This window comes from Desmodus rotundus, chromosome 12, assembly GCF_022682495.2.
Source record: "Desmodus rotundus isolate HL8 chromosome 12, HLdesRot8A.1, whole genome shotgun sequence".
Lineage (NCBI taxonomy): Eukaryota > Metazoa > Chordata > Mammalia > Chiroptera > Phyllostomidae > Desmodus > Desmodus rotundus.
In genome coordinates, this window is record NC_071398.1 from 62,590,558 (window position 1) to 62,604,371 (window position 13,814).

General features: G+C 35.4%; 1 protein-coding gene across 5 annotated transcripts in view; it reads right to left on the reverse strand.

Annotated features, from left to right (window-relative positions):
* ST7L (suppression of tumorigenicity 7 like) overlaps nucleotides 1-13,814 on the reverse strand; it is a 62,663-nt gene that overhangs the window by 26,424 nt on the left and 22,425 nt on the right. For all 5 annotated transcript variants that reach the window (XR_006656797.3, XM_024570633.4, XM_045203390.2 and 2 more), the window contains exons 7-11: nucleotides 11,442-11,596; nucleotides 9,646-9,743; nucleotides 9,266-9,380; nucleotides 4,499-4,571; nucleotides 3,482-3,584 (exon numbers count right to left, since the gene is read on the reverse strand). Coding sequence is in view for 4 of the 5 variants with exons in the window: in XM_024570633.4 (XP_024426401.2) it covers nucleotides 3,482-3,584; nucleotides 4,499-4,571; nucleotides 9,266-9,380; nucleotides 9,646-9,743; nucleotides 11,442-11,596 (544 nt within the window). In the remaining variant the exon portion in view is untranslated. The remainder of the gene's footprint in view (nucleotides 1-3,481; nucleotides 3,585-4,498; nucleotides 4,572-9,265; nucleotides 9,381-9,645; nucleotides 9,744-11,441; nucleotides 11,597-13,814) is intronic.

The window sequence follows — 13,814 nt, forward strand, 5'->3', positions numbered from 1 at the left end:
AACTTCCACTACTCCAAGAATACCCGGGGTCTTATTTTTGTGGTAGACAGCACTGCTCGTGAAAGAATTCAGGAAGGGGCCCAAGAGCTGCAGAAAGTGCTTCGGGAAGGTGAGTTGTGAGATGCAGTGTTGCTGCTTTTGGCAAACAGACAGGATTTGCCAAAAGCTATGGCCATGGGTCAGATGACAAACAAATTAGGTCTTCAGTCTCTTGGTAACAGAACATGGTATGTTCAAGACACTCATGCTACACGAGGAGCTGCTCTGTGTGAGGGACCTGCCTGGCTGTTAGATGAGCTTTCAAAATGCTAAATGAAACTGGGAGTCTAACCAAGGACATGTTTGACAGAAGTGGCCTCGGCGTGTTACAACAAAATTAGTTTGCCTCTTGGTTATTGAACAGTATCTGGAACTGGTTTGGGCAGAAGATTACAGTGTTTAAACTTATTTTGTTGCCAATTATTGTTTACCAAGTATAATGTTTCACCTTAACAATATGTTTGGTTTTAAAGAATTCTCCTTAACTTTGGGGGAAAAAAAGGGTCCTCTTTTAATATTACTTCCCCTAAGCCTAAATGCCTGGACTTAGCTATTGTGACACCTTTAAATAAATTTGTTTTGAGTGTTTTTTGAGCCCATAACAAATAATGTTTTAAAGTTATGCCCTTGCTGCCCTGGCTGGTGTGGCTCAGTAGATTGAGCGCCAGCCTGCGAACTGAGAGGTCGCTGGTTCAATTCCCCATGAGGGCACATGCCTGGGTTGCAGGCCAGGTCCCCAGTTGGGGGTGTGCAAGAGGCAATTGACTGATGTATCTCTCGCACACTGATATTTCTGTCCCTCCATTTCTCCCTCCCTTCCTCTCTCTGAAAGTAAATTTTTAAAAAAAGTTATTCCTTTGCTACTTTACTGATACCTTTATCATTCCTGGGACAGAATGTTGATTAAAAAAAAATGTAGCATTCCATTTGTATTTCTTTTTCTATCTTGCCTCTTTCTATCTTGCCAAAAAGATCTTCTAATACTGCTTATACCAGCCAGGGAAATGTTCCAAAACACTATTGGGATCTCTTGCACTGAGAAATTTTTGTTCCCCCATTATTGCTTCTGGCTTCCATCAGCCAAGCTTACCTTGGTGTGATTTGGATTTGATAGCTAATTAGTTCTGTGCTGGTAGCAAAGAGTTCATACTGAGATTATTTTTAATACCCAGCAAATTGTCTTTCTTTATATTGTATCTCTTTTATGTTTCAGGTTGCTTTTGGTCTTAGCCTGACTCTTTGCTGCTATGCTATTTTATTGTTTATTGGTGAACATATCTTCAGTAAGAGGTTTTTGTTTTTAAAGATTTTATTTATTTTTAGAGAGAGGGGAAGGGAAGGAGAAAGAGAGGGAGAAAAACATCAATGTGTGGTTGCCTCTTGCATGCCCCCTATTGGGGACCTGGCTTGCAACCCAGGCATGTGCCCTGACTGGGAATCAAACCAATGACCCTTTGGTTCACAGGCCCACGCTCAATCCATGGAGCTACACCAGCCACGGCAATCATTAAGAGTTTTTGAAAACTCATCAAACTCAAATGAATTAGTTTTCTTCATAACCCATTTGTAATTACTCCTAATAAAATGATAAAATATTTAAAAAGAAAATATTTTGAACTAAATTATATAAAAATATTGCTATAGTATGCAATTAAATTATGTTTAGAGAGAGGTTTATAAATTTAAATAGATATATTAGTAAGAAGAAAGGCTGGATACTAATGAGTTAAATATCTATGTAAGAAGATATAGGAACTAAAAAGTAATAAAATAGGGCCACAGAAACTTGAAGGAAGGCCGTAAAGAGCAGAGATGAATGGACCAGAAAACAAACAGTAGAGAGGAACAACAAAGCCAGGGCTCAGTTCTTTGCAACTAATAAAATGGATAGATCCCAGGGGGATCTGATTGAAGAAAATAATAGGTAGCCAGTGTTAGAAAGTAAAAAGTGGACATTATAACTAATCCCACAAATACTAACAAGGTAATAAAAGGAGTTTATGAAATCTTCCTGCCAATAAATTTGAAAATTTTTATGAGATAAATTTCTAGAAGAATACAATTCACCAAAGCAACACAAGAAATAAGAAATTTAAATAATTATGGAATGGTTAAGAAAATTGAATTTGTAATTGAATTATTAAATTGAAGAAATAAAATTTGTAACAAGAATCCTTCTCAGATGGCTTTGTCAGCAAATTCCACCAGTTGTTTAAGGCAGAAATAATTTTAATTTTACGCAAGTTGTTCCAGAGAATAAAATAAAAGGGGCTCACTCCTTGTTTTATGAAGCCAACAACAAAGGAAAAGTACAGAACAAAAATATAAGAAAAGAAGGGAGTGGACACATTAATGTCAGAATAGTGGTTACCTTGGACAAGAGGGAAGAAGTTGTGATTGGTACAGGGCAGTGAGCTGGGCCTCTCGGGGCTGGCAACACTGTTGCTTGACCTCAGTGGTAGTTTCCACTCATTTGCTTTATAAGAAACCATTAAGATGCACATTTCTGTTTTTTACAGTTTGCTGTCTATGTATTAAATTCATCATAAAAACTTTATCAATATTTAGATTTATGGGACCGGTGTCAATTAATAAGAGGATGGTGTAAATAGTTGTTGACTCTCATTCTGAGATTTCAGTCGTTTTCTAGGCTCTATCTTTACTCACTCTAACAGATTTACAACTTCCATATCTTGGACATTATCTTTTAGAGATTAATCTAAATAGCGTCCAAATTCCGTTAACATACATTAAACTGGAATCAATAGTTATAACCACATTTTTCTCATAAAGACATCTACTCTTGAATATTCTATACTTCCTAATATGGGACATTGCTTTTTAAAATGCAAAATTTAATCTTGGGTGATAACACAAAGATTAACCAATAATCTGTATGTCTGCAAGGTGCATAATATAAAGACAAACGATATAGGTACAGTTTCATCTGGGACCAAAAAAAATCAACTCAGCAGTTTTTCTGGGAACTTCCACTTTTGTTCCCTGTCATTAATTATTTTAATATATTCGTTTTCAGTCTTTGTCTACTCAGCTCTAGTTTAAAACCCAGGCATCTATTTAGATGTAAAAAGCTTTCACTGTAATAGGAAATTTAATCTAGTAATCAGAAATATGAATGATCTTTTATTAGGGCCAAGTCGTTTCATTCATTCTCTATAACACACTGGAAGGAACAGCCAAGTGAACACATATCTAATTCTATTTTGATGCAATCACAAAACCTCTAGTGAACCACTACTGCTCCTACCCGCCTTTCCAAATGCCTTTTAACATCTCCTTTAAGGTGAATAATAAGCATCAAAACACAGTGGACTAAAAAAATTCTGACTCAAATTATGGCAACCCCAAACTTTGGTCTGGATACGGTCATCAATTTGATAAACTTAAATAAAAGTAGTATTTTTATTATAAAATTTCTCACTTTTGGAACATGAGGATTAAATTCCACAGCTCTATGAATTGCTTCCACAGCATTCATTTCTGCTGTGCTTAACCCTCTTCTTGAGGCTGTTTCTGGAGAGAATCTGTAAGAAAACCACAAAAATGAAGAAATGAGTATTAAGATATATATGGCTGTAGATCATAACCTAATCAGAGTTTTCTGGTGAAGCTAAATAACTACTAATCAAATTATAGCCTTTGGCCCAACATATGAAGAAGGTAGCACATAAGAAATGGAAACCTTCAAATTTAGGTAATGAAAGACTTCAGGAGAAGTTCATTGAAGGCACACTTTAAAGATAATGAAATATGAAAGGCTACGTAGGGATTTCCAGAGAATCTCAAGAAACAGAAATACAGTCTTGAAATTTTCATGATAAGGAAACAGACTGTGAATACTCCATTCTAATTCATATCTAGAAGAGTAATCTAAGGCAAAAGAATACGGTCGCCTTTCGGTTGGTTTCTGAATATGTTATCTGTGGAATGAAGCGAACTTTGTAAAGGCAGCCACAATTACAAAGAATACAGAATAAATCAGAGTTATAATCTCAGAACAGATAACATGAAACTTATTTTCCTACCACACGTCTTATCATTATCATCATAGCTACTGTGTACTACATGTACTATCTTTCTAGCATTGTTTTAGGCGTTTAATGCAGACCTAATCCTCACAGAACCTACAGTATGCTTATTCTTATCTTTTATTCTTATTCTCATTCTTATTCTACAGATGAGGAAGAGACTCAAACTGATTAACTTGCCCAAAGATCCACACCTGGTATGCAGTACACTTGAATTTGAGCCCAGGTTTACTTTAGCTCTAAAAACCTTGTTCCCTCCACTACACATAGTAAGAAACCGCAGAACCCCATAAGTTTTATCGAGAAGGAAGTAGGAAGGAACGCAAGCATTGTTTAAAGCCAGTGGATAGAAAACATTATAGTGAGTTTAGCAGTCTTTCTAAGTTATTGTAATTCCTGTAACTGCTTACTTATCTGAAACAGTCCTTGTCTTCAATAGTGCTGCTGTATAACAGATTGTGGCTGACTTTGGAAGGCTTATATCTGTAATGATAATTTTCGATTTAAGTAAGATAACAAAAATATCTAAAGACAATTTTTAATAAAAGTAATTCCATAGGACAGATTCAACAGATATGACATAGTACTAAAAGCACGTAGACATGTAGTTGTAGGACCTGAGCTTGAATCTTGAGTCTACTATTTTACTAACTATGCATCCTTGAACTAGTAGCAACATTTTTTTTTTTAGTGTTAACGTTGCACTTTAATTCAGAAGTCAGTGTAAAAGTTTAATAGATGAAGTTGGAAAATGTTAGTAAAATGGGAGTGGGCTTTGTTTTCCTAGTAGCAACTTCTTTAACCTCAGTTTTCTCTTTTTGAAATAGAAAAATAGTACTTTTCTGGCAGAGAGTAAATTAAATTATGTCTGTGAAAGCCCTCAGCACAATGGTGAAATGTACTCAACAAGTGTTTATAATAATCTGCTTTCAACAATACTATTCAGGAAAAAAGGCATAGTATAGTTAGAACTACTATATAAAGACTCCACCTACTCACAGAGAAAAACTAAGATTCAAAAAAACAATAGGGATATTTAACAGTAGTTAAATCCAGGTGATAGAACCATGGGTGGTTTTAATTTTTTCTTCTTTCTATAATTTTGTATTTTCTACATTTTCTTAAATGACAATTTGCTTAAAATTAAAAATTTAATCTGGAACTATAATAAAATTAATTATATAAATCTTTTCCTAAAGGATGCTCAAAATAGCCCTGGCTGGTATAGCTCAGTGGATTGAGCACTGGCCTGCCAACTGAAAGGTCATGGGTTCGATTCCCAGTTGAAGGAAACCATCAACAAAACAAAAAGGCAACCAAGTGAATGGGAGAAGATATTTGCAAAGGATATCTCTGATAAGGGGTTAATACCCAAAATATATGAAGACAACTTAACATAAAAAAATCCAATTAAAGAATGGGCAAAGGACCTGAATAGACATTTCTCCAAAAAGGACATATGGATGGCCAACAAACACATAAAAAGATGTTCAACATCACTAATAATCAGCAAAATGCAAATCAAAACCACAACAAGGTATGAGTTCACACCTGTCTAATAAATAGAATGGCTATTTATTATCAAAAAGACAACAAGGAATATGTGTTGGAGAGAATGCAGAACAAAAGGCACCCTTGCACACTCTTGGTGGGATTGTAAACTAGTGCAGCCATCATGGAAAACAGTATGAAGGTTCCTCAAAAAATTAAAAGTGGAACTACATGTGACCCAGCAATCCCACTTCTGGGCATTTATTTGAAGAAATCAAAAACACAAATTCAAAAAGATATGCTCCCCTATGTTTGCTGCAGCATTATTTACAAGAGCCAAGTATGGAAGCAACATAAGTGTCCTTTGATAGACTAATGGATAAAGAAGATGTCATACATATATACAATGAAATATTACTTGGCCATAAAAAGGAATGAAATCTTGTCATTTGCTACAACATGGACGGACCTAGAGGGTATCATGCTAAGTGAAATAAGGCAGAGAGAGAGAAAGACAAATACTGTATGATTTCACTTATATGAAAAACAGAATAAATGAACAAACAAAAAAACAGAAATAGACCTATAGATACAGAGAACAAACTGATAATTGCCAGGTGGGAGAGGAATGGGCCAAAAAAGTGAAGGGGATTAACCAGTACACACTGCTGGTTATAAAATTAGTCATGGAAATGTGACATACAGCATAGGAAATACAGTCAGATGGGTACCAGCCTTATCATGGTGATTGCTTCATAAGGAATATCAACGTCTAATCAACATGTTATATACCTGAAACTAATTTAATGTTGTATGTCAACTACAATTTTTAAAATAAATGAAAAAAATAATGCCCTAAATAATGTCATTGGGAGAGTACAGCCACAGAATTCCCTTGAAGTTTTAGATTCTAGAGTTATACTGGCAAACGGAGAACTAAAGGAGTAAATTGCTTTAACTTCAGAATTCCAGAATGGTACAAACTGGAGGCCCATAAAAATAACTGAAAACGCTGAGAAGCATATCAAAGTTGTTAGTTTAATTTTATTTTTAATGAATCAGGTCCTATCTGATGTTTTATATTTGTTCCTAAGCTTGTTCATCATAAGTATCATAAGCAGGCCTCACATCTGATAAGTTACATATGGAAAGGATTTTTCATAAATTTCTCCATGAGCCCACACTATTCTGAATCATTTCCTAAGAATTCCAGATGTTTAAAAGAAATAAACTTCTCTTTCCAAGTGTAACACATTTCAAACCTTCCAAGTCATGGGGATTCCCAAGCTAATGTGTAGAAACTTACAAATGGACACGTGTAAATAAATGACTGATACATTCCCTTAAAGTGAAAGGTATCATCAGAAACATCCTGCCAGTTAGGATGTGTTCGGCTTGGGTTTAATAGCTGACCTCTCACTCAGAATGAGGAGAAAGGCTATGCCTCATAAAAATTCTCCCAACTCTCTTTGTGTTAAATTTGCCCTGTTATAGCATAATAATAATAATAGCCAATATATTGCCTTCTTACTATTGGAAGACTGGTAAACAAAGAAACGGAATACCTGAATTTAAGTTCAGGCTTGCCACTTCCTGGCTGGAAGACCTTACCCAGTTACTTAACCTTCTTCAACTCCAGTTTCCTTACTTACTAACTGGAGACAGTAAAAATACTTGTCCTACAGCTCACAAGATTATTGTAAATATCAGACAAGATAAATTATGCTTTGTAAGTCAAAAGCATTGTGAAAATGTTATTTTCAATTACTCTTATACATCTGCTAAGCAATGTCTGTGAGCCTTCCCTGACGCTCCAAAACAAATGAGGTACCATCCTACGTGCACAGCACGCCATGCTTTTCCCATTATCTCCCCTAACACACCATGCTTCAGTACAACTTCTATTCATTTGTGTGTCCGCTCCACTAAACTGCAAATCCCAAGAGAGCAAAGTCCATGTCTTTTTGTTCACCACTGTATGCCAAGTGCCTCACTCCTATCAGGTGCTCAATAAACAAATCTTGAAAGAAAAGTTCCGCCTTGCAGGCTCTTGTTCCCCAAATTCCTGATGACAAAGATTCTTTTTAAAAATTATTTAGTAAATTTATTGGAGTGACACTTGTTAATAAAATTATATAGGTTTCAAGTGTACAACTCTATGATACCTCGTATATATCATAGATACATCGTATGTATCACAATGTGTAAACCACATTGTGTGTTTACCACAAGTCAAACCTCCTTCCATCACCATATATTTGATCCTCTTCATCCTTTACTACCTCCCTCCATCCCCCATTCCCCCTGGCAACCACCATCCTATTGTCTGTGTCTATGATTTTTGTATGTTTGTCTTGTTTGTTCATTTGTTACTTTCAGTTTTATATCCCACATATGAGTAAAATCATATGGTTCTTGATTTTTTCCATCTTATTTTGCTTACTAAGATATTTTCAAGAGATTTACAAGATCCTTTTTATAAAAAATTCTGTATTAGTTTCAGCATAGTGGTTAGACAATCACATACTTTACAGTTTCCCCCAATATTTCTAATACCCATTTGCCACCATACAGTTATTACAATTTAATTGACTATATTTCCTCTGCTGTACTTTACATCCTCATGACCATTCTGTGCAGTAGTACCAATTTGTACTTTTTTTTTTTTAAGATTTTATTTATTTATTTTTAGAGAGAGGAAAAGGGAGGGAGAAAAAGAGGGAGAGAAACATTGATCAGTTGCCTCTTGCATGTCCCCAACTGGGGACCTGGCCCACAACTCAGGCATGTGCCCTAATTGGGAATCGAACCAGCAACCCTTTAGTTCTCAGGCTGGCACTCAATGCACTGAGCCACATCAGCCAGGGCCTGATTTGTACTTCTTAATCCCTTCATCTTTTTCACCCAGTCCCCCAACATCCTTCCCCTCAGACAAACAAACCATCAGTCTGTTTTGTATATCTATGAGTCTGTTTCCATTTTGTTGATTTATTTTGTTCTGTAGATTCCACATACAAGTGAAATCATATGGTATTTGTCTTTTCTAACTGACTTCTCTTAACATAATACCATCTAGGTCCATCGGTACTGTCGTAAATGGAGAGATTTCATTCTTTTTTAGGGTCAAGTAATAGTCCATTGTATATACTTGTCTATACCACAGCTTTTTTTATCCACTTATCTATTGATCGGCACTTGGGCTGCTTCCATATCTTGGCTATTGTAAATAACGCTGCAATGAATATACAGGGATGCATATATTCTTTCAAATTGTATTTTGATTTCTTTGGATATATACCCGAAAGTAGAATCCCTGGGTCATATGGAATTCCCATTTTTAATTTTTTGAGGAACCACCATACGGTTTTCCACAGTGGTTGCAGCAGTCTGCATTCCCACCAACAGTGCAGAAGGGTTCCCTTTTCTCCACATCCTCACTAACACTTTTTGCTTATTGATTTGTTGATGATGGCCATTCTGACAGATGTGAGGTGGTATCTCATTGTGGCTTTAATTTGCATCCCTTAGAAGATTCTTCACAGCAATCTGTACCGATGGATTCCAAATACTGACTGGTAAGAATGGTAAGAGAAAATCACAGAAATACTAGAATAGGATCACATTTATGATTATATAATTTAAAAAATACTTTAACCATGCTATCAACTAAGACAGATATCACTTACCATCATATTTTGCTAAGACTGCCTGAACATCTGCATAGGCCTGTAATTCTAAAAGCGATTCTAGGAGATTTTCATGGATGTTCAACATGGTAAGAGGAGGAAATTCTTTCATCAACTGTATATTAAAAGGAAAAAGAGATTAAAATCATAACACAGAAACTCATTAGAGCTGAATCAAATTTATTAAAGTAGAAATTCCTTTTTTTCTTAACAAAACTGTGGAGACTCAAACCTTAATAAATGTATGCATATTAAATAAACATCTTTTCATAAAGACCACCAATTAAAAAACAGTCATTTTACATTAAAATAATTGGCAACTGAAATCACATTTTAAGTTTCTTGAAGAATATAAAGGTCCAGTCATCAAATTCACTTACATCTCTCATTATTTTTACTGCTTCTCTTATTCTTCCTAATTTTCTTGCACACATTGCCAATCTTCTTTTAATATATACCAGTACATTAGTATCTCTCCCTAGTTAAAAAAAAATGACACAGCTATCATTTTTGTATTTTGATTTGCTATTAACACATCCATTAATTTTATGCTTACTCTGGAAGATCTAATTAAAATTAAATTGTGCCAGCCCTGGTTGGTGTGGCTCAGTGGACTGGGAGCTGGCCTGCGAACCAAAGAGTCGCTGGTTCGAGTCCCAGTCAGGACACATGCCTGGGTTGTGGGTCAGGTTCCCAATAGGGGGCACACAAAAAGCAACCACACATTGATGTTTCTCTCCTTCTCTTTCTCCCACCCTTCCCCTCTCTCCAAAAATAAATAAATAAAATCTTTTAAAAAATTAAATTGTGTCAGAACGATAGAGTATTAATTATTGTTGTATCTGAGTGATGAACATTGAATGGGCATTCATTATATTGCTCTATTTGTGTATATGTTTGAAGTTTTTTTATATTAAAAGTTTTATATATATATGGAATTACTTTTACTTCTAATAATAATTAGTCTGAGAACAGTAAAGATACAAAGTAATTAGTGTATTCTTGATAAATGTATTTTAATATTAACATAAAAGAAACACATATATTAACAGGAAGAAATAACATTAACCTATTATTTTAAGTTTCTGCATGAACAATCTACTATTTTAATATTCTCTATTGTGTTAATGACAAAAGATTTCCAAAGCCAAATTTCCATGGCTAGTATAAACTTTTGCTCTATAGCTACAACTAATAAATATAAAAGTACTTCTAGAAAAAGCTAACAAATATTTCTGTAACTATCTTATAACCATATTTGAGATTATACAAGGAAAAATGGCATAACTTTTTTACAGAAGCAGTTTTGTTGGTTCCAGGCTGCAGAATTATATATTCCCACAGTTGTGTGTTATAGCATCATGCATTAATGAAACATTCTGTATACATCAATATTTAGTTTAGAGAGGAAACTACCCAAATTTTAATTTCCATAAATAAAAGATTTAGAACTTAACTGCTAGAAAATAATATGTTATGTAAACATATTTCAATTTACTGCCCACTATCTGCCAAAATCATGAAACTAAAACTCTCTGGCCACAAAAAAAATCACGGGAAGCAGCAGTCCTACAGATTCTAACATATTTGGTAAAAGTGTTTGAATCATAACTGGGAGAATATCCCTATGAGTGGAAAGAAAGGACCTCAGTTGCTATGGCCCATATGATCTCAAACACACCGGAGAAAAATCAACCAAGGAACGAATCCATGCCAAGTATCAGGCTGGTTTTTGTGCCAAAGGGGCCACTCCTGGCACTGCATGGAGGTACACACAGCCTGAAGAGCTAACCAGATGATGTCCCTCTACTATTGTTTGGGGTTAGGCTGAGGGTGAAGGTTAACAGCCGCTCATCATTACGGGAAGGCTCTTGTGGCTCCTTTTGAGTTGTGTTTCTCCAATGACCAGCCCAATTCTCACATGAAATAAATTACTATTAAGTCTTAGAGCAGCACATCTCTCAACAACTGGAGCAGATCTGTTCTGTAAGCATTCTCTAGCTAATACATACTTCTGTCTTGTTGGCTTGTAGATATTATGAATAGATTAATTATCTCTCAGGAAAAGAAGCTAACCTTAAATTTTAAGTTTATTATTGTTGTTTTGTATTTTAAACATAAAAGAACTGACTGCAGGGACTGAAAGACAGGTAAAAATTAGTTCCAATTTGCTTACTCAGTTGGGCTTCATGCTGAGGACTTTGGTGCTGGCACTGCTGTGACCGCCTGTAAATAGTCTCTCCTGCCTTGAGTGCCTGTCTAAACAGCCTTTCGGCATCCACAATAGTTGTTGCTTCTTCCTCAGCCAGTAGAACGTAAGCAGTGGCACAGCTATGAAGAAAGCAAGCAAGACAATTTTAAGTAAAACCGTAAGGCAATTATTTTCTCTTGGGTATGTCCCTTTGCTCTATGTCACATTTCCCTACCGTTCCCTACACTTTCTGTCTCTCAAAGAATAAAAACAACATCATTCTATATTTTAATTTATTAGGGACATATTGGTATATTCTTTATGTCTTGTTTCCACAATTTTTCTGCTTTTCTATCTTCATTCTCCTCTCTTTAGTTTCCATTCTCTGATCCTTTGTCCCATATTTTCCTTTTGTGGAAGAGGAAAGAAAAGATATATGCGTATAAAGAATTATCTGAAAAGCAGTTCAAAAGGACTATGCACTCTAGTGGTCATGCCTGCTCTTAGTCATTACATACTTTCTAGCATCCGTCTCGTGGATAAGGGAGGTGCAGGAGAGGGTGACGACTAAGAAGAAAGTCTCATGGCTAACTAGGCACCTTTACCGTTTGACTCAAACATATTGCAGGACTAGACCTTCTCCCCTGCACTGAGGATTCCCTCTTCGGCTGCCCCATCTTCCTGTGGACTTAACCACGACAATACTGCAACTAAACCTCCCTTGCTCTGCAGTCTAGTCTCCCCTCCTACACGCCTACTCTCAATTGTCACACCCGTGCGGACTCCAAATTTTCTTTTCTTCACCCCACTACAGCGCAGATTTCTCTTCATGTCCTTTAAGTCAAAAGCTGGCTAATAAGATAAACTAACTTGTTTGAGGGCAAGAAAAGAGAAACAGAAAGTTTCCTTTGTACTCCCAGAAATAACTCTTCTGGAGACAATGTCCAAGGATGATCTAAGCCTGGGTTGTCCGGTACTGTGGTCACTGGCCACATGTGGTCATTGAGCAGTCGGAATGTGTCTAGTCCAAAGTGAGATGCACACCAGTCAGGGTACGGTCAACGGAAAACGCACACTGAGTTTTGAAGACTTAGAAGAATGTAAAATACTCATTAACAGTTTACTTTTAATGTTGAATATATGTTAAAATATTTTAATATTTTGAATAGAGCTAAATAAAATATATTATTCAAATAAATTTCACCTGTTTCTTTTCACTTTTCAAATGTGGCTACCAGAAAATTTAAAGTTACATATATGGCTTGCATTACAACAGGGGAGAAATTATTGGTAAAAGAACAAAGCAGTCACAAAACAAAAGTGATGGTGAGATAACAATCAAAATATTGGGAACAAGACAAGTTTTTCAGATGTAGAAAATGCAAATCGTACCATTTCAGCATCCTTCAACTAATACCCCAATTTGAAGTATATAGTAATTTCACTGATCAACAGAAATGTCTTTATTATGTTATATAGCATTAAATTAATCTAGCTGTCTATTCTTACTATTTAATTACTGTAGCTTCATAATAAACTTTGAAATCAGGAAGTGAGTCCTCTCTGTTCTTCTTTTACAAGACTGTTCTAGCTATTTGAGGTCTCTTATAATTCCATATGAATTTCAGGGTCAGCTTGTCCTTTCTGCAAAAATAGCTATTAAAATTTCGATAAGGGTCACATTGAATTTATAGATCAACTCCAGGAATACTGTCATCTTAACAATAGTAAGTATTCGATCTATGAACATGGAATGTCTTTCCATTTATTTAGATCTTTAAGTTCTTTCAACAATACTTTGTAGTTCTCAGTGTAGAAGTTTTGCATCCCCTTGTTTAAATTTATTCTTAAGTATTTTAATATTTTTTGATGCTCTTGTAAATGGAATTGTTTTCATTTCCTTTTCAGATAGTTCATTGCTAAGTATATAGAAATACAACTTAATTTGATATGTTGATCTCGCCTCCTGCAACTTTGTTGAACTCATTTAAAAGCTCTAATAGTTGTGTGTGTGAGAATTCTTTAAGATATTCTGCATGTTAAGATTATGTCATCTGTGAGTAGAGATAGTTTTACTTCTTTTCCAATTTGAAAGCCATTTTTCCCCGTTTCTTCTTGCCTAATTGTGCTGGCTTGTCCCTGCAATGCAATGTTAAAAAGTGGCACGGGCAAACATTCTTGCCTTATTCTTGATTTTAGATGGACAGTGTTCAGTCTTTTATCATTAACAATGCAGTCAGCTATGGGTTTTTCACATGTCTTTCATTAGTTTTAAGACATTTCTTCCCATTCCTTGTGCCTTTTTAGTGTTTTTATCATAAAATGGTGTTGGATTTTTTCAAAAATCTTTTCTGCATC